The following is a 26,757-nucleotide window of genomic DNA, read 5'->3' on the forward strand; positions in this document are numbered from 1 at the left end:
GGTTTAGCCAGCAGAAGGAAGGCGTTTGTGGTGCAGCGTTGAAGTGACCAGGGAGTTGCTAAAATAAAACACACCTAATAAAAGAGAAAATTATCATCAAAGATGAGGCGCTCACATCTTAATGCTTTCCACTGCTTGCCCAGCTGCGACTTATGACATATTCGCTGCCTACGGTAAATAGCCTCGCCCCAAGCCAGCCTCACCCCACGCCAGCCTCGGCCTTCGCCAGCCTCTCCAGTGTGGCGTGATTTGAGCTGTGTCGGAACCTCTCCAACTTAGTCTATTTTTTTTTCTTTTAAACGGATGGACATTTCGATGATTTTATGCAATAATCGTGACATTGCAGCGTAACTACTGTAGAAACAGCCTCCCTCCTTCCCTCCCCCCTCTCTCTCTCTCTCTCTCTCTCTCTCTCTCTCTCTCTCTCTCTCTCTCTCTCTCTCTCTTGATCTGCATTTCGGCCGGTGTGGCGGGCGGCGATTATATGAGAGGAAGTGAGGGGAGACCAGAGTAGGTGAGGGGAGGAGCACTGGTGATCCCGCAATGTGATACTTGAGGGTACTTCATCGCAGGTGAGAGAGAGAGAGAGAGAGAGAGAGAGAGAGAGAGAGAGAGAGAGAGAGAGAGAGAGAGAGAGAGGTGAGGGAATAGTAAGTGTGTTGAGGAGGGGAGGAGAGGGACAAGTATGAGTGAAAGGATAGAAGGGGAGAGGCGGGAATAAGGAAAGGAACAAGAGAAGGAGGCGAGGAGGTGAGGGGAAGTGAAAGAACAGTAAAGAACACAAAGGAAGAACAATCAGCAAGCGATCTGTTGCTACTTACAATAGAAGACTGAGAGGGAGGGAGAGGGAGAGGTGAGAGAGATAAGAGGAGTACGAAGAGAACCAGCTGAAGAGAAGGCGGCGGCAATAAAAGTGATAGAATAAACAGGAGGGAAAAACAATAAGACTCTCTCTCTCTCTCTCTCTCTCTCTCTCTCTCTCTCTCTCTCTCTCTCTCTCTCTCTCTCTCTCTCTTATTGCACCAGTCTACCAGTCATTTCCTTTACCTCCGAGCCTCCCTCCTTCATTCTCACCTTCCCCAACTTTCATCCACTCCTCCTTACCACACTTCTCTTCACTCTTTCCCCATCCATCTCTTCTCTGATCTATTTCCTCTTCCTCCTCATATATAACCTTTCCTACTTTCACACCTTTGAAGTCTTTCTCTCTTTCATCCTCGTCCTTGTCCATGTCCTCTTCTTCCTCTTCCTCCTCCTCCTCCTCCTCCTCCTCCTCCTTCTCCTCCTCCTCCTCCTCTTCACAGGGTCCCTCATTTTCATCTGGTTCATTTCCACCTCTCTCTCAAGGAAAGGACTTGGAGAATCTGCCGGTTCGTGGAGGACTATAGACACTTGGCACTGGGAGACTGGCAGTGACCCTTTCCTCTAAGAGTCACTGTCTCTTTCCTCTAAGTGGCACTGTCCCTTTTCTTTAAGGGGCACTGTCTCTTTCTTCTAAGTGGCACTGTCCCTTTCCTCTAGGCGGCACTCCTTCCCTGGAGATACACCCCTGCTATGTGGAGAGACTGGATACTGGGAGAAGGGCTGCGTGTCGGAAGGGGTGCGGCGCCTCCTCCGGGACGGATAGCTTAGCGGAGTGCTGGTGGGTGGTCGGTGCTTGTGGTGGGTCACAGTTTAAGGTGGGCGCTGGATGGCCGCCCACGACTACCTCTTCCCCTTCAACCCCCTCCTCTCTCTCTCTCTCTCTCTCTCTCTCTCTCTCTCTCTCTCTCTCTCTCTCTCTCTCTCTCTCTCTCTCTCTCTCTCTCTCTCTCTCTCTCTCTCTCTCTCTCTCTCTCTCTCTCTCTCTCTCTCTCTCTCTCTCTCTCTCTCTCTCTGTAAACTGAAATGCTTGCCCGGAATTACTAGGGTTCATTTCAAGCTTGTGACTCGCATGCTGATGCCGCGACGAGTGAAGGGCGAAGAGAGAGAGAGAGAGAGAGAGAGAGAGAGAGAGAGAGAGAGAGAGAGAGAAAGGACCGAGTCTTAAAGTTAAGCAACATGAGGAACAAAGGAACAAAACCTTGAACAAATATGCGGCAATAGACCTGCATATTAACAGAGGCCAGTGTGACAGTGTCATAAGTGCTTGCCGTCTTGCACCTGCTTCCCGTTGTGGAGCATTTCAGCTTAAAAGAGACTGACTGCCTTTCCTCTCCCCGGTAACAGTCACCTGGCTTGAGCTCCATTTCACCCCTTAACCCTTCATTCTCCCTCTCCCCCGCCGAGGCCTGCGGGGAGACGTGACTCGGCCCGCTGTGTTAGGAGACCAATGAGTTATTCCCGAGGTGATGTTAGCGGCCGCTGGTGACGCGGTGTTTGGCTCAAGGGGTAACACGAGCCCGCTCTGTCTGAGGTGAGGCGTGGTGTTGGGTGTCCGAGGCCACCACGCCACCGCCAGTAAACACCAAACCGACACGCCAGGAATGAGGCCTCGTTATGATGATAGTGGTGGTGGTGGCGGTGGTGGTGGTGGTGATGGTGGGGATATAGGGGCTGATGCTGGTGATGATGCTGGTAATGGGGCTGGTGTTGTTGATGGGACGTATTTTCAATATCACCACGAGTAGTTTTATAATTCTCTCTCTCTCTCTCTCTCTCTCTCTCTCTCTCTCTCTCTCTCTCTCTCTCTCTCTCTCTCTCTCTCTCTCTCTCTCTCTCTCTCTCTCTCTTACATACACATGCACACACACACACACACACACACACACACACACACACACACACACACACACACACACACACACACCGCGTAGAGTAGTGGTTAGCACGCTCGACTCACAACCGAGAGGGCCGGGTTCGAGTCCCGGGAAGCGGGGAGGCAAATGGACAAGCCTCTTAATGTGTGGCGCCTGTTCACCTAGCAGTAAAATAGGTACGGGATGTAACTCGAGGGGTTGTGGCCTCGCTTTCCCGGTGTGTGGAGTGTGTTGTGGTCTCAGTCCTACCCAAAGATCGGTCTATGAGCTCTGAGCTCGCTCCGTAATGGGGAAGACTGGCTGGGTGACCAGCAGACGACCAAGGTGAATCACACACACACACACACACACACACACACACACACACACACACACACACACACACACACACACACACACATATCCACCACCAATATCGGTGAGCTTCTCCCTATCCTCCCCACCATCTCCACCACCACCACCACCACCACCACCACCACCATGCTGGTGTTGCATTACCATACAGTTGTAACTCCCCACGACCTCCTACGGAGATCATACACCTTCATATCTCCCATGCATCCTTATCCCCCCCCACTCCTCTGTGCTTTCTTTGCCTTTCGCCCCCCCTCCTCCACACACACAGCATGAGGTGTTTTCATTCTTGTCCCCATTGCATTCCAAACCTACCACACTTGCTACGGTCCGCACAAGTGTTATGTCGTAGATATACCTACGTATTTACCATTTGTGTTTTGATCTGGTTCACATGCGATGCAGCACACATATGCTCTCCAACACACACATTAATTGACACCAATGTATACTTAGACGCAGGTGCTTCTTGCTGCGCTCCACATGTGTTCTCGCCAAGTTGTTTGCTCGGCACTCGCCTGGAGGTGATTACCGAGGCACACCTGCGGCGGAGGATCTGAGACGCACGTGGCCTCCACTTGAGCATCTTAACCTCAAGGGGCGTCTGAAGGAGGGCCTGATGGGGAGGAGAGAGAGAGAGAGAGAGAGAGAGAGAGAGAGAGAGAGAGAGAGAGAGAGAGAGAGAGAGAGAAAGGTTTAATGGAGAAAGGAAATGCAAGAGGTTGTCAAGCAGAAATAAAATGAAGCCATTTCAATTCAGAGTTCCAAATTGAATTGCTCAGGAAGCAGAAGTAGAAGTGAGTTGTGGACTATATATATATTTCAGTCCCGTCTTGTTTGCATAGTTAATACTTTCCCTTTTTTCGGTCATACAAATTACTTTTTTATTGATGGAATATATTGTTGTTGTTGATGGTGGTGGTGTTTTCTCGGCGTTGCCTTGGCTTTGTATCTGCAGTCACCACAGTTACCTGTTGGGTTATGTCCATGGCACCTACGCCGCCCCGCCCTGCCCCTCCACGCTCCGTCCCGCCTCGCCTCATGCAACTCTATTCCGCCCCAGCCCGTCCCGCCCCGCCCTCAGCTTGCCGCGTCCCGAAACACGCCAGAAAGAATGTTCTCTCCAGGTCACATATCTTGTTGGTTTCCTTGGTGATTTTTTAGTTAGTCTCTGCTTCATTGAGTTGTGCTGCGCCTTTGTTTGCTGTTACTAAACTTGTATTATCTCCACACTGTTGTTGCTCTCTTTCCTTTCATTGGGTTTCCTACTTACCTTCCTTTGGCTTGAATTGGTTCTGAGAAGAGAGAGAGAGAGAGAGAGAGAGAGAGAGAGAGAGAGAGAGAGAGAGAGAGAGAGAGAGAGAGAGCTGGAATTTCCCAATATCCATTGTAAGCATCAGTATTGTGATATTTTCCGTGTTGAGTTCCGTTGTTGTTGACATTGTTCACATTCCGTCGAGGTGTCCATCATCCGCTCGTCACCTTCCCTTTCCCTCGCCCCCTTGTCACCTCGTTACTTCGTCACCTCATGCCTTCGTCACCTCGTCATCGCTCGTCACCTCATCCCCTCGTCACCTCGTCACTTCATCACTTCATCCCGTCGTCACCTCATCACCTCGTCACCTCGTCGCCACCGCGTCATGTCACATCGGACACCTTGAACAAGTCACACGTATAGCCTCGCCGATTCCACAACACACTCCAGCACTGCCAGAGCCTGGAGTGCGGCAGCTGGGCGGCGGCAGTGATGTGCGTGTAGAGATGAAGGGAAGGGGTGAAGGAACGAGCAGGCATGTGCCTGGCATGTGGGCGGAGGGCAGAGGGCAGAGGACAGGCAGGGGGCGGAGGACTTGGGCGGGAGGGACGGTCAACAGAAGACTGATATTGGGCCGACTGAAGGATATCTCTACATGCTTAATAACTCTACGTCACATAGGAAAGAAGCGTCACTCCTCTCCACCTCCTCTGTGGCGCACACTCTTCTGTTTTGAAGGAGGAAATTAAGTAAGAGAAATAAGCCCCATGCCACGTACAACTATGCAGCACAGTCTGTCTGTAAGCACCATGATACCCAGATTCTAGGTGGTTACACCAAAGATGCGCTTGGGTGGTGATATGGGCCCTAATATGGGTACCCCTATAAATAAAATTGCCAGCGCCACTAATGGGAAGAAGCTTAACAGCGCTTCCCACATATACTCTTCAAGTATGCCTACAGGCGCTATAGGCCATAACATAAGAAAAAAAGCAAGCCTGCCCCTGTATGATTACTGACCCACCGCTGCTCACCTCGTTAACAGACACCTGTGTACTCATTACCACACCAAGTATATTTTCCTCTAAAACGGCATGGGTTCCCTCAGTCTTCGTTAGGTGGTGCGGTACAGGTACAAGCTTACAGAATCATTTCAAAAGACACGGGAAGTGAGTGAAGCAAGTGCTAGAGTATTGCGAATCTTTAGAGCAGATTGTCGTTACCAAGTAGCTACGCATACACCATAGCTGTGTCTGCCATTAACAAAAAAAAAGACTACTGACGGTTCTAAACAGGTACTCTCGGGTCCGTCAAAAAGACCTATGACACGAAGTTTCCCGACCACCGACAGAGGAAGTGGTGAAGAGGGGGAGACCTGATGCAACTCCACTAACGACAGACAGGCTCAAGGTGAATGTCCCGCTCCATTCACCGCCACCACAACCCGTGATGCTTCCTTCATTCAAGCACACACGCATGCACACACACACACACACACACACACACACACACACACACACACACACACACACACACACACACATACTTTCATTTTGCATTATAAGAGTAGCCTGCCACTGATGAAAGAGAAAGGGGGAGGGGAGGAGGAAGCAGTCATTCGTCCAAGGAACATGTGTATCGTGGCAGTGCCTACGCTGACCGTCACTCGTCACTTCGTCACATATGAGGTTCTCGTATCACAAGGTATCGCCTAGGAGTGTCCTGTGTCATGTTGCATTACACAGTAGACCCATGCGTCATACGGTGTCACACAGGTCCTGTCTCATTGCATCACAAGGGAGTGGCTCGCTGTACGCGCGTTGCGTCACACAGGAACGGCCCCGTATCCTCACGGCGCGGCGCGGCGCACCTTGCCGCCCACACTTTCACCAGGTCTAAACGGTTCCTTCCTTAGCTGTTGGATTTGTGGTGTACATAATGCCGTGTTTCATGTACTTTGGTGATAATTTATTTCACGACCACATGACATACAGGCAACTCACCTGACACCAAGCCACAGCCACTTGGCGCAATTAACGCCGTATTACTTCCTTCGCGTCAGCTCCGGCATGCACCTGGCGGAGTCTCTTAGCAATGGAAGAAGTGTGGGGATCGTGGGGGGGCGTGCGTGCACCACCACCTGTTGTCCAACGTCTGTGCACAGACCTATGCATGCTGGCTCCATTCCTCACTGTCGCCTCAACTGAAGTGCATGCAGTGTAGCGGGTCGGCCATTAAGGTCGTGTTACATCACTGCCGATGATTTGCAGCTCATGACCTTGGCCCTGCCTTGCATATTGACCCACCTTGGTGGCTATATTTAGTTTTGCTTTTCACTTTAATAGGAAATTCTTCAGTGTGAAAGGCGAAGAGTCACAGAGGAAGATTAGACCGCCATCCCGAAAAGAATTCAATAAACAGAGGGAAATGTGTCGTCACCCTCCAAACCTACGTCAACTGCATACTTGCCCAGTTTGCCGAGCGTGTCTTGTGAACAGTACCTCCATCACCTCCACGGGTCGTGAGGGTGGGGGAGGCACGCAAGCAGCGAGACAAAGCTATTGAAATATCGGGTTGACATCTTGCAAGTAGTAATTCATGGTGACACTTCCTGTACTGACTTTTGTTACGCTTTCACTTCGACTCACACATCAACATTCATATTATCAGTTTCAGATCATTCATGTCACGCTTTCATAAACGCACGTAACGTCATGTTAAGAGCAACATCGTAGACGAGAGTTGTGATAAGTATATCGTGCAGGTATCGAGTGCGCAATTGTTAGTACGTTCCAATAAGATATAACGAAATGTATTTTGATATGTATTAGATATGACAAGAATGCTTCCGCAACGTGAAGAATTTATTATCCACTGATAGGATAGGCTTCCTTTAGGCAGACAGTACACATACTTGGTGTTGTCTTTTTCAAGGTAATGATTTGTTCATCGTAGGGCCAGGTATGCAGGTGGGTTGAGATGCCGTCACCGTCCTCCTGCTCGCTCCTTGATAACTTACTCCAGTACTGACAGATGTTCATCGCAAGTCAGGTGGACTCGTGTGATTCAACGTATGAGAGAGAGAGAGAGAGAGAGAGAGAGATGGTTTCAATACGACGAGCTGAACTAATTTCTTTAGCAAGGAATTTCATGTTTCGAGTGCAGTCATGCACTTTCCCGGTTGGTGTGATATGACGGTTGTCTGCAGCACTCAACAGTGTGTCATGAGATAAGTCAGCAGCAAGAGTCGCGATTTTCAAAAGATCTGTCATGGGTCCCCCTCGCAGGTGATGGTACGTCCGGCGTGGAGGCCACTAGTATGGCAGGTCAGTGGGCCACTTGGCTTTGATCAGTAGGCCTGCCTAATGACCTGTGCTGGAGGGCCGTCTCGTGACCCAACACTCAGTCCACATGAAAGGGAGTCTGAGGATATTTTCACTGGCTTGGCGTGTGGCCAGGCCTGCCCACTCTTCATGACGGATCTTCGGTGCTGCAACATTCACGTTACATAAACCTAACGTGATGTTCTCAGGACCTTTATAACTCACCGTGTTGTCTTTTACTTCTGATGAAGGAGACTTGCATTGCTAGTAATTGTATGGCATGTAAAGAAAGGCCCAGTAAATCGCTCAGCGAGACTTCGTTTTATAGTAGTAGAGAAGTAGTAATAGTTGTTGTTATCGTCGTTGTTGCCGTCGTTACAACAGTAGTAGTAGTAGTAGTAGTAGTAGTAGCAGTAGCAGTAGTTGTATTATAATAGTAGTAGTAGTAGTAGTAGTAGTAGTAGTAGTAGTAGTAGTAGTTGTTGTTGTTGTTGTTGTTGTTGTTGTTGTTGTTGTTGTAAAACCAACAACAGCAGCGGCAGCAGCAGCAGCAACAACAATAGTAGTAGTAGTAGTAGTAGTAGTAATAGTAGAAGTAACGTGAAAATTTACTTTTCTTTATCACTTACCATATTTCGTTCGGCCTGATGCCTATTATTTATCGCTAATCGCTAAGTCCGGTTTGTGTGTGTGTGTGTGTGTGTGTGTGTGTGTGTGTTTCTTTCGGTTGGTGAATCTGCCTGTCTGTCTGAGCTCGTTCCGTAGGGTAACGTCTGGCTGTCTCGTCAGACTGCAGCAGATCAAACAGTGAAACACACACACACACACACACACACACACACACACACACACACACACACACACACACGGGAAACATTTACACATGCACTTCACTTAGGTTGACGAGTGGAATGAAAGAGGAGTCTGCCTGGAAGAACCGAAGCAGCACGGCGAGGCAGCAATCACTGCACCACTAACAACAATAACAACAACAACAACAGTAGCTGCTCCATCGCCCACACAAATCATTAAAGTAGACAGACTGAATGCAATGTTTAGTGTGCAGGCCAGGTAGGCGGTCCTGGCGAGGTGGCTAACGAAAAATGGAGTGTGAGAGGAATTGCATAACGGAGGGAGGAGTAACAAAGCGCGTGAGAGAAACAGGCACACAATAGATATTTGCACATGTGCATAGTGCTGACCTGGATCTGATATACCTGGCGTGTCTATCTTGTCCCGCCCTATACGGAAGCAACAACCACATCCTGGCTCTCTCAAGTAGTGGGGGTGTGTACTGTCATCGTGCTCACCGTCATCTCACCTGTATTCAATTTCCACTTGCTACGTATTCTTTATAGTGACCTTCATGTCTCCGTCAATGAGTCACGTGTGTCATACCTGCCGTGGTCATCACTTCAGCTGGTTACAAGCCCCAGAGTGGCACGTGCATGCCAAACCTACACACACACACACCACTTCTGAAATATATCTCCAATTCGTAGTTTATCTGCATAACCACGTAAAATCGTGTGTGTGTGTGTGTGTGTGTGTGTGTTTGGACGAAAGATCTCAGCTCGTGTTAGAACAGGAGTGAACCTGTATCTTGGAACGCCATGACGTCACTTCTGAATGAGGCAGGAAACCGAGGAACGGACGAACGAACATACCGATTAAGATCCCTACGCTGCCCCATATCACCATTACTTCTGCCGTTAGTTTCTCTCCATCAGCAGGTTTATTGCAGTAATGAGAGAGAGAGAGAGAGAGAGAGAGAGAGAGAGAGAGAGAGAGAGAGAGAATATACCGAGTTTATCCATCAACTAGAAAAGCATAATAAACGAAGATTGCGCCAATATTTCTGTTTTTATGTGTGGAACATTGATCTGTCTCTGCCTCGAATTCGTCCGTTATTGTACATTAAAATAGAAATAAAACAAAAGGAAAAAATCGGAAGTCATTAAGAAGTGCAGTGATACATAAAAGAAGGAAAGCGGCGTACATCCTCCCTTGATCATGGATAGGAGGTGACTGAGCCAGCCTGGCAGGGCGGCAGAGCCTGAGGGCCAGGTGAGCAGTGGGCTGAACCACCAGCCAGCTGATGAGCCAGTTAACCAAGCGCTGAGGGTTTGTGGCGAGCCGCTCTTTCCTCAGCTGACCGTCAGTTGCCACTCGCTCTTGCATTATCATTATCACTAGTAGAAGTACTAGTAAGTACAAGTAGTAGTAGTAGTAAATTTTGTTTGGTGATAGAAGTGTTGTGCTCTCTCTCTCTCTCTCTCTCTCTCTCTCTCTCTCTCTCTCTCTCTCTCTCATGAACATATATGTCGGAAATATGGAAGCTAGTGAGGTATTACGTAATGACTTACATTACAGGCATGCTATAACTGATATAGACTGCCTAAAAATGGCGATAGAATATTTCAGTACTAGAAGCAAACAGTGAATGTGTGTGTGTGTGTGTGTGTGTGACACACGCCCACACACACACACACACACACACACACACACACACACACACACACACACACTCTTTGCTACTAATATTGAAATATTCTATCGCCATTTTTTAGGCAATCTATATCAGTCATAGCATTTGGCCATCTCTCTCTCTCTCTCTCTCTCTCTCTCTCTCTCTCTCTCTCTCTCTCTCTCTGTATCTGAGATGAAAATTCCTGCTGTTAATGCTGTTGATGATGATGATAATAATAATAATAATTGTAATAATAATGATAATGATAATAATCACATATAAATCATGTTGCGCTCGAACAAACTTAATGTATCTAGTTCTCTATGTCTTTCATCTTTTCTCACCCTCTTTCCTCTCCTTCTTCCCCTCCCTTTTTCCTTTTCTTCCATACCTTCCTCACCCTTCCTAACCTCTAGACAGCTTCGGCTCGCACGTGTCAGTCGAAGTCTGCCATAATTGACTACTTGGTGACTAGCGGACGGTGGGAGAGCACAGCCAGTCAGCCACAGAGCACAGAGAGCAGTTGTCTCCCGGAGCTTGAAGGGAGTGGATGTGCGCTCCCTCGCTCGCGCTCTCCGCTCCTCCTCCTCCTCCTCTAGTCCTTCACCTCGCTATCAAGTGAAAAAGTTGAAGTTATTTTAGTGTTGTTATGCAGTGTGCTTTTAATAGATAAAAGAAACTTATGTTTTATGGTGTACAATTGAGGATTTTATTCGTGCAAGTGAAAGTAAAATCGAGTTTCAGTGTGATTTGACGTAGCGAGGATTTACTGGAACCGCACTGGAAGACCTCCCCTCAAAAGTTTGTAAGTATGTTTCTCTCTCTCTCTCTCTCTCTCTCATATTGGGCTTTACAATTTTGGTATTGTATTGTTATTTCTTCATTATATTTCTCTTCCTCTTCAAGTTTGTCAACACATTAGTTCTTTGTGATATGAGGAAAAGCTTTTAGATTTGTGTTTAGAGAGGGTTCACTGCAATGTTTTGTTCTGCTACGGCTGTATCATTAATAAAGGCAACTGTCGCTTCCTCGTTCAGCTTTCCTACATACAACGTTCAACTGTAGTACATGTCAACAAACTCTTCTTATACAACTAAAAATATATAATATATGTGTGTGTGTGTGTGTAAACTGACAATGTACATAATTAGCGAAAACGTCTCACTGACATTACCTGTTTTATGGTGTACATGCACACATTCCAGTGTTGAATAGGCCAGATGCACTAGATATGCAATGGCAGGGCATGGCCATATCATTGGCACGCAGGCACAACTATCGTTCTTATATCTCAAGAGTGATTCAGTGCTCCTTATCCTTTTCACCATGCCGCGGGTAAAACTACAGAACCACTGCTCCCCGACAAGCTTGGGGGACTGTAGGAAATCGGGAGTTTTGAGGGGGAGCCAAAAGAGGCGAGAATGGCTATCCAAAAAAATCTAAGGACAAAAACCTAACCTAACGGAACCTGACCTAACCGGAGGGGCTGTTCCCCCAGACAACACTAATCTAACCTAATGTGACCTAACTTAACCGGGGATCTGCGCCCCTCCGGACCCCTCCTCCAACGCTAACATAAACCTAACCTACCGTATCCTTGCTTTGGGGCAGTTTCCCTCCCCCCACACCGGTTCTCTTATAGCTTCACACAATATGCCCTCCCTACCTTTACCAATACTCCTCCTCACAATACCTTAACGAAAGGATGAAGGTCCTGGCTGGTCCTCTTCTCGATTGTACACTGACTTGCATCGCAGGAGCGATGATTTCCCAGTAATCAAATTCTCAACCTTTACAACTAATGTCACTAGTGGCCATGGCTGAACTGCGCACACAGATGTCTCTGTGCCCCTGTCTGCCCAGCTGTGCCCCGCCTACGAATACATATAGCAAATTCCCATTGGCGCAGCTCGTGGTGTTAAGAGGTGGTGGCACATCATTGGACAAAAGAACTATAGACACAATAAGAATCCTATTCAGAAGTTACCCACAAACCCCAGCTATAAACAAATGCAAGTCAGTGTACTGCTCATTTCCGAGTGTGTTGGAGCTCCGTGGCTCGCCGGAGCTTGCTGGACTCGCCGAACACCGCACATTTTAAGGCTTGTGTACGACACACTAAGGCCGAGCACTCACCAAAACTCTCACTGACGGTAAACACGTTACATATACTGCACTGTGCTATACGTATTATATAGATCGGCGTGGAGCAGTGATTCTGGAGAAGAACCACGCCGCGTGCTGAAACAAGACAAGAGTGACAGAACTACTCGTATGTCAATCTCGAGGTCCTAAATTAGACCTCTTTTTCTTTTATGTAAGAGAGAAAACCGGCAAAAGGCATAAAAAGTTGCGATAAAAAAAACCCACTGTTCATTGCGTTATGTGTTGTGTGTGTGTGTGTGTGTGTGTGTGTGTTCTGGTGTCAGCATTGCAACTTAGAAGAGCGAAAAGGTAACATGCTACAGCACATTGGTTAGCAAAGATTCCAGACAAAACGTAGACATCGTTATCAGCCAGAGCGTAATGTAGTACACGAGACGACTGGAGTGTTAGCACAGACGAAAACGAGTTTCTACAGGGACATCTTTTGGCGAAGGCTGTCAAAGAGCGATGGTGATGTGACCTGTAACAAAACAAGTACCATGCGAAGTGCGATCTCTCTCTCTCTCTCTCTCTCTCTCTCTCAGTATAAAGATAATTGGAAGAAAATCACGGATAATACATAGGAAAGCATTTCGCGAATTAGCTGGTGCGACTGTAAAAAAGCAGGCAGACGGTGGTTCGGGGGAGTGGGGGAAAGAATGAGGAGGGGAGGGCGGGAGCCCGCGAAAATAGTCTCAGTCGGCGTGTGGTCGTAGTGGTGTGTGTACGTGCCTCTCGTTAACTCTCGTGTTTGTTTGTTTGTTTTTATTTGTTTCGCCTCAGGTTGTTCGTTATTTAAGTTTTCTTAGTCTATTATCTGTTTGTTTTTTTCCGCACTAATTTGTGTCACACGCACGCATGGAGTGGTTGGTTCTGCGAGGAAGAGACACAGCTTCTTCGACAGTGTTGAGAGTTTCACACGAACTTTTCTGAAAAAAAAAGCGAAGATAACAATAATAATATTCGACTCTGAAACGATGATCCGAAAAGAAATGTTTCCAAGGGATTCGCCTCCAGGTAAACTTTCTCCTATATTATGTGCGTAATACCTCATATCCAGTGTGCTGGTTGATGACAGTGTTCCGTGTGTGTGTGTGTGTGTTAGTATTACAACAGTTAGGTGTACCCGTGCAGGTGTAGCTGAACGGTGCCTTCATTGGCGTGCCCTTCACCACGCGTCGTATCTAATTATTGAATCACATTCCCCGTCCGTGACGTCCAGGCTAAATGTGGTACTTCTCTACTTGTTTCATTGGTGACAGAGAATTATAGAAAATTCGGTCGGAATGGCTTTTTATTATTATTATAATTAACTAATTGATTGCTGCTTGAACCTATTTTTATCATGTATCCGCTGAAGGAGACTGCAAATACTTTTCAGTCGTGCAATGTTTAGGGGAAGTGTCTTATTTTGCTTAGAAATAGCCAGTGCTCCTTCATTGTGTATTATGGACGTACTGTATGTATACCAAACACTGAACTTTTCATCCTCTAATCACTCTTCACCTACCACCATCAGCTGAACACAGATGCTTGGCAATCGATTGCTTCTCCATTTCACTAACTTAAGGTTTGACAGGTGGCTGTTTCACCATAATGTTGTCTCCTCAGCTCTAAGCAATGTTGACCGGTTTTTTCTTTTTTTTTTAGGATTTGGTAAAGGCTGATAATTGTTTTAATTTTATTATTCTTTTGTATTATCTGAAGTTTTTATGTTAAGTGAGAAGCAAAGAAAACAAACTTAGTATATCTGAGGGATTAACCAAGTGCTTATTCTTCTGCAGATGAGCGGGAAGAGGAGTCGGTCGTTCAAATGTGCCGTTCACCACAGAGATCGACAAGTCGCCTCTGAGAACGACTTCCACCTCCTCTTCCACGAACCTCCTATATTTAACAAGTAAGTGTGACTCGTAGTGTGTATTGTAGTCACATGAGAGCCTCACTTTGGTACATTATGCCCCGCTACAGTAACTGTTGTAGCATATGAGAAAATGTTATTGCCGAGGCTATAGTCTTAGGTAATGGTACACAGATTAGGGAGTGCAAGTGTGACTCCCTTTCAATCAGAGGCACAGGCACATATGGGGGAGTGTGGAAAGGGGTTGACGCAAGTTGTGGAGGTGCGACTTGTAGAACACGCAATCTTAGGGCTTCCTCAGGCTTGCCAACTCCAGCAATCAATTCTTGCAGGTCATGGTGCCCCGAGTCAAAGCTCATCGATTTCCTTGCCTCGGGAATGTGCAGGATTTTGTTCAGTATTTAGCTTGAATTTTAGTGTCGACGAGTGTGCGAGTAACTCACTACCACAAAGGACACCGTTGCTTCCCCCAATCTTTTTTTTTTTGTCTTTTCATTTTCACGTTGGCACTCGTGGAATGCCTAGCCAGCGGGTGCCTTGTAAGGGTTGGCACTGGTTAGTCGCTGAGTCAGGCTGCTCCATGAAACATGTGGCATCGTGTATTAGTGCCAGACGAGGGCTGATTATGTACTATGTGGTGCCGTGTGTTGTGCTCAGGATATGTGAGTGGAGCGTGCGGGCCAGTGTGCGGTGGTGTCAGCACTGTCTGCGGTAATTATTGTGGTGTTTGTGTCACTGTGGTGCATAGGTGTACAGTACAAGGTGCAGACTGAACCAACGAGTTTTTTTTTTTTTTTTTCCTTTACAATGATACAGTAGCTGTTCGAGTTCATAGTTATAAGCGTATCTTGCTTGAAGCCAAAGAATGTATGCATATCACTACAAATCAATCGCGTGAAGGCAGCAATGTGACATGCTGTGGTGAGTGAGTTACGATTACAGTGAAAGTGTTGGTGTTTCAGGATGGTTCGTCTCATCGCTGACGAGTTCCTAACAGAAGAGCGGGACAGGAAGTACTACGCTGACCACTACAGGTGTTGGCCGCCGCCGCTCTTCATCATCGCTGTCACTCTAGTCCAGGTGAGTCAGCAAAGCTTACTCCACAATGCCATGGGTTGTATGGGTGTGGCACAGCGCTGTGGTAAGCCTGCAGAGCAGGACGCCTGTGGAAGTGAAGCTGTACCATTGTGATGGGTGATGGGAACCGAGGATGACATCATGTCTTGCCATACCTTGCTCTGCCTGCACATTTGTACACACACACACACACACGCACACACACACACACACACACTCTGTCTCTCTGTCTGTCATCGCTTCCCGACCTGCTTGACACAAGTGAATCCGTGGGGCGCGTGGCTGGAAGTAAACGCAGTCTGGGCGTAGGCGTTCCAAAAGTGAATTGAAAGAGAAGGGAAAGGAGAAACTCGGCGCGAAGGACAGTTCATCGATCCTCTCGGTGACCAAATATCAGCCTGATCACCCCGTTGCCTGGATACAAGATGTCAACAAACACCAGTCATGAGGTGCCAGGAAGGAGGAGGAGGCAGCGGCGGCAGATAGTCAGGGAGGGAGCGTGTATCTCTCTCTCTCTCTCTCTCTCTCTCTCAAACGGAATTTTAGTTGGCAGCGTGGTGGACTAGGTGGTGGCTTGAATAAAAACCATGTAGGGGAGGGGAGGAGATTAGAAATTTGGTTGTGTTTCCTCATGAATTTATGAAGTTATGTGGCCGAAGAGAGAAATGCATGCAGGTGTGGGCGTTGTGTTGTTCCCTGCCTGGCCGTGATAGAAGCAGTCCAAATATTTACGCCGTGCTGCAGCCATCACTTGAAGCGCGTTCACTCCGACCTCCAGCCTTTTCCTTCTACTATTCCTCTCTCTCTCTCTCTCTCTCTCTCTCTCTCTCTCTCTCTCTCTCTCTCTCTCTCTCTCTCTCTCTCTCACACACACACACACACACACACCGCGTAGTGTAGTGGTAAGCACGCTCTACTCACAATCGAGAGGCCCCGGGTTTGAGTCCAGGGAAGCGGCGAGGCAAATGGGCAAGCCTCTTATGTGTAGCCCCTGTTCACCTAGCAGTAAATAGGTACGGAATGTAACTCGAGGGGTTGTGGCCTTGCTTTCCCGGTGTGTGGAGTGTGTTGTGGTCTCAGTCCTATCCGAAGATCGGTCTATGAGCTCCGAGCTCGCTCTGTAAAAGGGAGGACTGGCTGGGTGACCAGCAGACGACCATGGTGGTGAATTAAATACACACACACATCACAGGTACTGCACTATTCTTTCCCTTCATCAGGCCGTGGGTCGATAATTTGTGAGCTATTCAATATCAGTAGAAACCCATCAAGGTCCCTCGTCCTCTGCTTCCAGTTCATCCTCTTCCCCCTCCTCATACAGCTGCAACTGAATCTCATGAAAAGGCTTCTCCTCCTCCTCCTCCTCCTCCTCCTCCTCCTCCTCCTCCTCGATCCATGATCTCGCTACCTTTACATGTTAACGGGGCAACATGCAGGCCTATACAGTATCACATAAGGTTTGTGTGTCTGGATAGTGTGTCTGCGCCAGATGAAATGGAAAGAGTTGAAAGTATGTGCAGTAAACCCGGCATTCCTATACGCACTGTACACTACACACACCAAAGTATCATCGCATTTGCCGAGACACAAGCCCAGAGAGAAATGACGATCTGCTGCCAACCTTTCCCTCTCCTCCCTCGTGGCTTTTTAAGGTTACATGCTTTTTAATCATCCAAGAACAAGTACAGTGCAGAGAATGGATTTGTCTCTCAGCCTCTCAATTTTGTGTATATATATGCAAGGCGTGGCATGTTGTAGGTAGGCTAGGGTGGAGGAGTGAATGAGCCAAGTGGTGCAGGAGAAAGGATGGTTGTTGCAAAGAGTGTAGAGGGATAAGGAAGGTCTCATTGCTTAGTGCCTCAGTGTTTCCGGTGTAGTGTGCAAATTTACAGTGAGAATTATAGGTTGTTATGTTATTAGGAGAAACTTTTCTTCTTTTCCTCTTACAAAATTTACTCTTCGTTCTATGCGCTCTCTCTCTCTCTCTCTCTCTCTCTCTCTCTCTCTCTCTCTCTCTCTCTCTCTCTCTCTCTCTCTCTCTCTCTGCCGCCGCCGCCTCTGCTTGGGAAGAGAGAGAGAGAATGTTTAGTATACCAACAGACAAGGAAGGATAATCCCTTGAGTCTCTATTGGCAGGGAAACTGTGGTGGTGGTGGTGATGGTGGACGTCAGGTGGTACGCGGGCCCAAGAAAGGAAAGGGACTCACGAATGGTGTTGGGGCTTTGCGATGGAGGATGGCCAAGTGTCTGTTACTCTCGGCTGCCATTTTGCCTACCTTGCTTCCTTCAATATACGTTTTCCATTCTCCACCTTTCAAAACACTCCTCCACTTCATGCTATACTGTGCATACTTGTATCCTCACTTCCTGCTGTTTTCCTCGTCCTCTTCCATTCACCGTTCACCCTCTGCCATCCACTAAACATTGTCTTTACAATACTATGTCTTCATACACTGACCATCTGAGGCTGGCAGCTTAGAGTGGATAGTGGCGTGGTGTGGAATAATCTCATTACGGAGTGAAATTAACTAGTGCTAGGTGAAGTGGAGGCACGTGTCACCTTTCCCTCGCGAGCCTCCTTGTTTCATCAGGCAATAATGATGTGTGGCTGTGTGGTGGATATGAGAGGATGTGGTGGAGGACGGGATGAGCACAAGATAGGATGCAGGTGTCCCGTCCTCCGTCGTGTCCTGACCGAGACTCCCGTCCTCCCGTCTCCCACACGTGTGAGAGTCAGCTGGAAGACGCCGCGCCTCACCAGACACTCCAGACTAGGCGGCCTCCACGCGATGCTGTCCCATGATTACCTGCTCCCTTGGTGGTCTGTCCATGTCACCAAACTTGCCGCCGCCGCCACCTGCCTCCTACACAGTTTCTTCCACCCTGTCTCATATTCCAAGCCTCCCACGACCATCACAACTGTGGCCACTTCATCTGATTATTTCTAGCTCTGGTATCGTTGTATGGTGCCAGTTTAGTAGCTGTTCACCACCACCCTACCTACATACATGGCGAGGCACTCACTTTATTCCGTTATGAGCTGCGGTGGGGCAGTCGCCGCCACATGTGTCCCCAGTGGTATGTAATCAACCACTGGGCCACAGGCACGCTCCGCTCTACACACACACACACACACACACACACACACACACACACACACACACACACACACACACACACTTAGGCAACAAATTCAGTTTACATTCGCTAGGTATCTAAGGGATCGAAACTCAAGAATAACAAGATGAATGACGTGTGATTTGTTCTTCGGCAAGGTTTCGAATAGGGTGAGGGCAAGCGACGGTGAAAGGCTGTGATGGCAGTTTTGTGGCTGGAGTGTGACGCTGAGCCAAGTATAGTCACTGAACTACACACACACACACACACACACACACACACACACACACACACACACACACACACACACACGTACTGCTCTAGTTTTACACTGTCCATATTTTACGTCATCACTTCGTCACCTAGTGTTTATAATTGTGATGGCCGACAAGGAGCTGTCATGCAGGAGAGTGCGTGCCTGCTTGGTTCTGTGGTGGTGGTGGTGGTTGCTGCAAAGCCTGAGGAGATCGTGTGCGAGGTATGGATGGAGTGAAGTCCTGTATCACGAGCATTAGTATTAACTTTGTGCTCACCGATCTGAAGGAGAGCAAAGAGGAAAAAGAGCATAAGGTTCACGGTGATAGAGGTTCCAGCCTGTGTGACACTGTCTGCCCGTCCTCATTCGCGCTGTTCACGCGCCTCGCTTGCAACAACACCATTGCAACTGCACACTTTATCTATGTTCTTTAGAAGGTGAATTCCTCTTGTACACAAGTAACGGACGATGGGAATTATATATTAAAGAGGAGTTCCTGATGCAGTGTGCGTACAAAGGAAGCATGTAACCAGATATAAATGCATGTGTGTCTGGTCAGTCCTGATGCTGAGTCCCCTCCGGGTATCTTGTATGGGAAGATCTCTCCTGCGCCAAGTCTTATGTCAACCGTCAGTGGCGGTAGAGTATTCGCCAAAAATATTCGTTCGCGGTGGTATCTCATGCACCCCACACGAGGCAGTCAGGGTGCACTTCCTGCCTTCCAGCTATGGCTTGTTGCGGAGGTGTAGTGGTTTTGTTTACATGTGAGAGGTTCATGCTAATTCTGTAACGTTAGTGGGAGTGAGAGCTTCGGCGCCTCCCTCGCGGTGTTACACAAGAGCGGCGGTGTCCTGCAGTGCTGCGTGCTGCGGTCCTGTCTGGCTTGTCACCACGTGCCACTCAACAAAAAGCCTCAGACGCCATACTTGTTGACTGGTAGCAGGAGATATTCAGCGGGCAAACTTAGCCAGCCGCGCCACCTGTAGAGTTTAGGCAACGATCGTAAGTTTGTGGCACCGTGGGGATGCCTGACGGTCGTGCCAGAGGAGGAGGTGCCAACGGTACCAACCACCCATTGCAACCACCTAGAAACACTTCCGCTCATGTTTTGTGACCTTAATGTGTCTTTTTTGGAGAGATGGCTACGGTGGTGATGAAGCGAAGGGCAGGTCAAAGATGACACGAGTAGACATTGAGGTGGTAGGGACATGGCGCCCGTCTCTTGCCCAGTTACATCCCCCAAACTGCATCCATGTTTATTTCTGGCTAGGCACGTGTTTTGTAAGGTAGCGGCAGCGAGTAATGGGGAACACCACTTCCTGCTTGACGGTAGTCGTGTTCCTCCTCGCATCTGTGGGTCTAGAAAAGTCTCCAAGGAATTGAGGCATTAGAAGTGTTAGTAAAAATGGGTTGTAGTTGTGTGAGTGGAGGCGTGAGGCTCGGCTTGGCACAGCTCCCTCCCTCCCTCTGCATGACATCAGCTGAGAGGATGGCGCCGTCGGGGGTCACCAAAGTATGCCGCGGCCCGTCCTTCTAACTACTGCGACGTGTGCTGCCAGCCAAAGACAAATGCTATATAGCTGAATATCGGCGTGGCTTTTGCTGATAAGAGAACACCAATGGAGATTGTCTCCGGGATATAGGAAACAGAGTTCATGCGTGAAGGAAATGTTTTTTCAGATTTATTGTATCCACCATTCCAGTGCTTGATACCGTAGCGACAGGCATGCAGCATTAAGTTTGTTTATTTTCAAATATTTCATTGTATCGTAAATCTGTGCATAGTCATTCATTGTCGTTGTTTGTCCGCAGCTCGGGGTGTTCGCCTACTACACTATCATCACTGGCGAGATGAACGTGGCGGGACCTGTGGCCGTGGATTCGCCTTTCATCTACAGACCAGACAAGCGGCAGCAAGTCTGGAGATTCATCTTCTACGCCTACCTTCACGCGGGGTGAGTAGCACGATACAATGAAACTTCATGCGTGGCGCGTGAACAGATAGTCGCTTATATGCTGTATTCCACGCAGTCCACAATTTACTGATAGTGTCATGAAAAAATGGCATGATTCGTTGTCAAGTTGGAAATATTGTTTATTGTTTGTGTTCTGCCTTCAGATGGGTTCACTTGGCCTTTAACTTGCTGGTGCAGCTGCTGGTGGGCCTCCCGCTGGAGATGGTGCACGGATCAGCCAGGATAGGTACAGTGTATCTGGCTGGGGTTCTCGCCGGTTCCCTCGGCACCTCCGTCTTCGATGCGGACGTGTATCTTGTGGGGGCGTCGGGTGGAGTGTACGCCCTGCTCGCGGCGCACCTCGCCAACGTGCTTATTAATTACAATAATATGCAGTTCGGCATCCTCAGACTTATCGGCGTCTTTTTCGTTGGTGAGTAACCGATGATTCTTTCACACCTTGCCAAACTGCTGACTTTATTCTATAGGACTAAATCGTATTTAAGGCAACTTGTCGCCCGTTCTTACAGGTAGGTAGGCTGAAATTTTCAGGGAGGAATAACTACACACACACACACACACACACACACACACACACACACACACAACAGAGAGAGAGAGAGAGAGAGAGAGAGAGAGAGAGAATCAATTAAAGGTGTATGTATGAGAGTGGTCTGCATAAAGCATCAAAAGTCTGAAGGGGAGCAGAGAGGAAAAAGAGCAGAAGGTTCACGGTGATAGAGGTTCCAGCATTGAATGGAGTGGTGCGGCCTGCATGTGTAGGAAGAAAAGTGGTTGGTTTTGGGTGGACAGGAATAGCTTGGGGTGTGTTGCCTTCGTGACACGGCTCGTGTTCCATGGCACTCGTGGGTATTGCAATGCACACCACCACCGCTGCCTTCCAAGATATTATTTTATCCCTGGATGACAACGCCTGCTAATTATTTACAAACTTTGTAGATTAATGCATCCCTTGCTTAGAGCCTTCTTACTTGTTACACTTGTAAGCTTTCATCAAACTAGCCAGGATACCAACGTGCACATATAGGCCTATTACTGCAGCATAAAAAAGAAAAGCCAAATCTTTAATCACCCTTCTTTCTCTTTATCGCAGCGAGCGCTGACGTGGGTTTCGCGATCTACGACAGGTACGCGCACGAGACTGTTGGTCTGCCTGTGTCGTACGTGGCGCACCTCACAGGGGCGCTGGCGGGTCTCACTCTGGGCTTGGTCGTCCTTAAGAACTTTGAGCAGCGCCTCCACGAGCAGCTGCTGTGGTGGGTGGCCCTCGGGGTGTACGCAGCCTGCACTCTGTTCGCTGTGCTGTTCAACCTGCTGCACCCGTATCCGTACCTGGGTGTGGCTCAGGGGTTACTGCTGTAAGTGACTGGTGTGTACAGGCGGCGTCTCTGGCGTTGCCCCCCCCCCCTTCTATGGTGCTGTGACTCAAGCCAAAGTTCGTCTCGCTCATACTGGTGAAAGTGACCTAGTATTAGACGCCCAAAATCAAAGGTACCTCGGCTACCTTTTCTTTTTTTCTTTTTTTTTTCGTTATTTATTTATTTGTTTTTTATTATTTTTTTTTTACATATATAACGGGAGACAGAAAAGAGATATTTATTATTAGTATCAAATTCTAGATTTTCCTGTACAGTTCTACAATTATTATATTCCATGCTTGTTATATACTACGTATATGTAATGCCTAGTCAAACCCAACATTTCCAAAGGATCTTTCTTCTCTACCTCTATACATCACCATTTTATTATTGTTAGACATATTTACTATCATTATTATTATTATTATTATTATTATTATTATTATTATTATTATTATATCATCATCATTATTATTATTATTATTTACTATTATTATTATTATTATTATTATTATTATTATTATTACCACCATTATTATTATTATTATTACCATTATTATTATTATTATTATTATTATTATTATTATCATTATTATTATTACTATTATCATTATTATTATTGTCATTATTATTATTGTCATTATTATTATTATTATTATTATTATTATCATTATCATTATCATTATCATTATTATAATTATAAGTCAATAATAATAATATACTATTATTTGATTATTATTATTATTATTATTATTATCATTATTATTATTATTATTATTGTTATTATTATTATTATCGTCACTTGTTAAACATATTGGAAGTCTTTTTCATGTTCGTTTCGCAATCGGTGTTACACTCGCCAGTCACTCTGCTCATCATTCTCATTGTCACCACGATACTGGCTGACCTGCCACACTGGTTAGCCGCAGCTCTAGTCTGTCTGGTGGTCTTTACGCCTCAAGACGCCAGCACATCGTCAGTCATTGTCATGCCAGAGGGCGGCTGGTGGTAAGCGAAGGGGCTCCACGTCCCAGCCAGCCATCAAAGTCTAATGCAGCTTCCTGGCATTCATAGTCCATTCCTTATTGTTGTTCGAGGAAATATTTAATAGACTTTGTATGAGTTTGTTTGTTTGTTTGTTTGTTTTTTTCATTATCCTTGACCCGTCTGTTTGTTGTCTAGTCTATTTTTCATTCTTTTTTTTTTTTTTTTTTTTTTTTTTGTCATACTTCAATGTCGTGAATGCATAAATGACGTAGATGTCTGTCTTTACGTTTTGTATGTTTCTACGTGTCCTAATACTGTGTAAGGAGAATGTTATTTATATCAATAAATTCTTTCTATACAAGTTATTTGAATTCATCTTCGTTTATGACAGACTCGTATGAATGTATTTTTATCCACACATGACCGTTCAATGTTCCCTTATTGATGTGCAAAGGTGTTAGATGATGAACAACCATCCCCTGCAAAGAGGAAACAAGGTGTGTGTGTGGATGGTTGGGTGGGTGGGTGTGTGCGTGCTTGCGTGTGGGTGGGGGGGAGGTTTCAGCCCACCCAAGCATCACACTATGGTAACTTGACTCTCTGGGAATTAATGAAAGTGGCCATTACGACGAGTCCAGTATGTGATCAAGGTGAATCACACACACACATGGGATGGGATGGGACCATCTCGATCTCAGCAGACAGACAAGCAATGGGATGTGACTTTTTTTTTTCTTTTTTGCTGATTGGAATAACAAACAATGAAGCAAATAATTCATAACACAGGGAATAATGACACAGAAAAAGTGATAACAAAACCACGGCACAAATGTTTGTTATCTTTATCCCAATAGCCTCAAAGATCTAAAAAGTAGACACTGAAGATAAAGCATAAATTCTTGGGGACAACAACCCAACACTAGCCCATGAGTGTGGGTGTTTCTCGAGAATGGGAAGGAGGGAGGTAAGAGGCTGAGGGAACAAGGGACAACCCAACACTAGCCCATGAGTGTGGGTGTTTCTCGAGAATGGGAAGGAGGGAGGTAAGAGGCAGAGGGAACAAGCCAGTCTGCCTTGTGATGGTCTTTTAACCACTTGAGTAACATGACGCGCTTCCATGCATATTCATTCTGTTTCCTATTTGATGATTTTATACAGCTTCAGAAACTTATGTGGGTATTAGAATAGTGAAGACTCTGGCTATCAATTTTCTAGCCTTCATTGACCCTTCTTAATGTCAATGAAATGGTCTAATTGTACACAAACCATAAAGGAAAAATTAGTCCCAGGACTGAAGGGGTTAAATCACCTTGTTATTCACCCAACCCTCCATTCTTGAGGAACTCCCACACTTCTGGTATATGCTGGTGAGCGAGCCGGCCCTTCATCACACTTACGTACGTATGGCGCAGTGTTCTCATGGCTTCACTGTCACTTTTTGTACTATCGCCCACTATTACACGTTTTATCAATTACTTGTTAGGATGTTTGTTATTCCTTGCAGGTTAGACATTTTTAGTTTAGTCTTCCTCGCCAGCCGAGCAAAGCAGTACAGATTATATTATCTCTGGGTGACTGATTGTTTTTTATTATCCTTGCACAAAGCTATTTGTTATATATACATTTACCTTACACTATAGATCCAATTATTTATCTTAATATTAAACCTGTTATGTTATTCTTTCTTTCTCGTTTGTTTTCTCTTTTTTTTTTCTAGATGTTCAGTGAATTTCTTATCTTTTCTGGGCTCATTTTAAGTTATGAATTTTTACCATGTAGTCTGTTAATTATTATCCTTTTGAAAGTGAATTGCATAGTAGGTACTAGACTTCATTCTCTCTCTCTCTCTCTCTCTCTCTCTCTCTCTCTCTCTCTCTCTCTCTCTCTCTCTCTCTCTCTCTCTCTATCTCTCAATCTACTTTAAATATCTTACATACACAAAAACTAATATATATATATATATATATATATATATATATATATATATATATATATATATATATATTGTGATGGGCACCGTCTTAATCCCCATTAATTTATTATATTATTATATGTGAAGCCTATGGCCACCCATCGCGGGCCCCTCGGGCTTTTCTGTTGAGCAGACGGCCCTCCTCCCTCTCCATGCTTCTCGTTGCGATCGGGACTCAGTACAGAGGTAGTCTTCAGTGGAGATAGACACGCACTCTCGTCGGTCTGGCACAGTGTTAGGGAGATTCGTGTTGCTGGGCTTCTCTTGTTACTCGCTAGTCATTGGTCTGGGAGTTGTGCCCTCCTGTTGAGTAGCTGGCTTGCTACTGGGTAGACCATGACTGTTGGGGCGACGGGCTTGTTGCTCTAGGAGAGGTGTAGTAAGTTTGGCTACATTTCTCGTGCGTCCGTCCTTTATTGTGGCGGCAACGCGGAGAGACACGTTTTGTCTCGTCCTGTTTGTTTTGTTGTTGGTGGCCGTGGTCACCAGTGTGTTTGGTCGGCGGCTGTGTGCCCCCACCATCTGTTGTGTAGTTTCAGTAGTATACTGTTTATAGTAACCAGCCAGTCTTCAGCGGAGGTAGACACGTGCGCTCTTGGTTTCTGGAACAGGGTGTAGACACGTGTTGCTGGGCTGTTCTTGTTACTCACTAGTCATTGGTCTGGGAGTTGTGCCCTCCTGTTGAGTAGCTGGCTTGCTACTGGGTAGACCGTGGCTGTGTAGGACAACGGGCTTGTTGTCCTGAGGAAAGTGTAGCCGGTTGGGGCTGCATTTCCTGTTGTGCGTTCGTCCACTCGGGTGTGGCGACGCGGAGGGACGCGTTATTGTTTCGTCCCGTTGTTGCTGTTGGTGGCTGTGGTCACCAGTGTGTTTTGTTGGGTGGCTGTGTGCCCCACCATCTTTGTATAGTTTCAGTAGTAAACTGTATTGTAGTGGTAGTAGCCACACACTATTGAATGCTGAGAGGCTTCATGTCGGCCAGTAGTGCGTAGTGTCGTCCGCCAGACGTGTCTGCGACGAGTATATAGTGGGTGTCACCCGTAGGTGGTGTCTGGGCTTGTGTGTACATCACCGGATGTGCTGTACACATCATATATTGCAGTAGTAGTAGGCCAGGGATGTCAGTCTAACAGGTGTTAGTAAGCACTTGTTGTAGTAGGATAGTATAGTAATATAATATACCGCGCGCGTTGTTCCGGTCTGTGAGTTATCACAGTCTGTGGACAAGGCGGGTGGAGAGGCATTAATACTTCATAGAGAAGTGGGTGGAATTGTCCTTGTGGGCGGTTTCTCTAGGGGGTATTAAGGCCTCGCCCTGTTACACATAACATCTACCATTTATAAATTCTACTTGGTTGGGTACAGGAGGAGGAGTTGCTGAGGAGATTCCCTTACAGTGGGGGAAATTATACACTGTTGGCGACCTTGAAATAACCTGAGGGTTACGTCGGCTGTGAGTTATAGTAGTGGGGACTCTGTGGAGTGTTTTATAATCCCCACTGTACTGACCGTAATAAAGTTGGCGATTTTGCCAGAATAACAGTCTAGTGAGCTGTAGCAGCTAACCGCAGCCGGGTGACGACTTACGTTTGCAAACCGTAACATATATATATATATATATATATATATATATATATATATATATATATATATATATATATATATATATATATATATATATATATATTTTTTTTTTTTTTTTTTTTTTTTTACCTAGCCTCCATTTCTTTTACTTTTTCAAAGAAGCATCTGAAGAATCAGGATATGTCATCAAATCACTAGACTGAAGTAATATATATATATATATATATATATATATATATATATATATATATATATATATATATATATATATATATATATATATATAT

The 26,757-nt window shown here is 46.4% G+C and overlaps 1 protein-coding gene across 3 annotated transcripts in view; it reads left to right on the forward strand.

Moving 5' to 3' along the window:
• Positions 1 to 22,397, forward strand: part of LOC123517767 (protein rhomboid-like) — a 281,348-nt gene extending 258,951 nt beyond the window's left edge. Inside the window, exons 1-6 of one of the 3 annotated variants that reach the window (XM_045278198.1) lie at positions 10,639 to 10,945; positions 14,070 to 14,182; positions 15,106 to 15,223; positions 20,406 to 20,548; positions 20,713 to 20,981; positions 21,663 to 22,397. In XM_045278198.1, coding sequence (XP_045134133.1) covers positions 14,070 to 14,182; positions 15,106 to 15,223; positions 20,406 to 20,548; positions 20,713 to 20,981; positions 21,663 to 21,931 — 912 coding nt within the window. In that variant the 5' untranslated portion in view covers positions 10,639 to 10,945 and the 3' untranslated portion in view covers positions 21,932 to 22,397. Of the gene's footprint in view, positions 1 to 10,638; positions 10,946 to 12,975; positions 13,303 to 14,069; positions 14,183 to 15,105; positions 15,224 to 20,405; positions 20,549 to 20,712; positions 20,982 to 21,662 lie in introns of those variants that run through there. The other 2 variants (XM_045278197.1, XM_045278199.1) reach the window with 2 other exon arrangements.
• Positions 22,398 to 26,757: the final 4,360 nt, after the last annotated feature.

The sequence above is a fragment of the Portunus trituberculatus genome, chromosome 42 (genome assembly GCF_017591435.1).
Source record: "Portunus trituberculatus isolate SZX2019 chromosome 42, ASM1759143v1, whole genome shotgun sequence".
Taxonomy (NCBI): Eukaryota; Metazoa; Arthropoda; class Malacostraca; order Decapoda; family Portunidae; genus Portunus; species Portunus trituberculatus.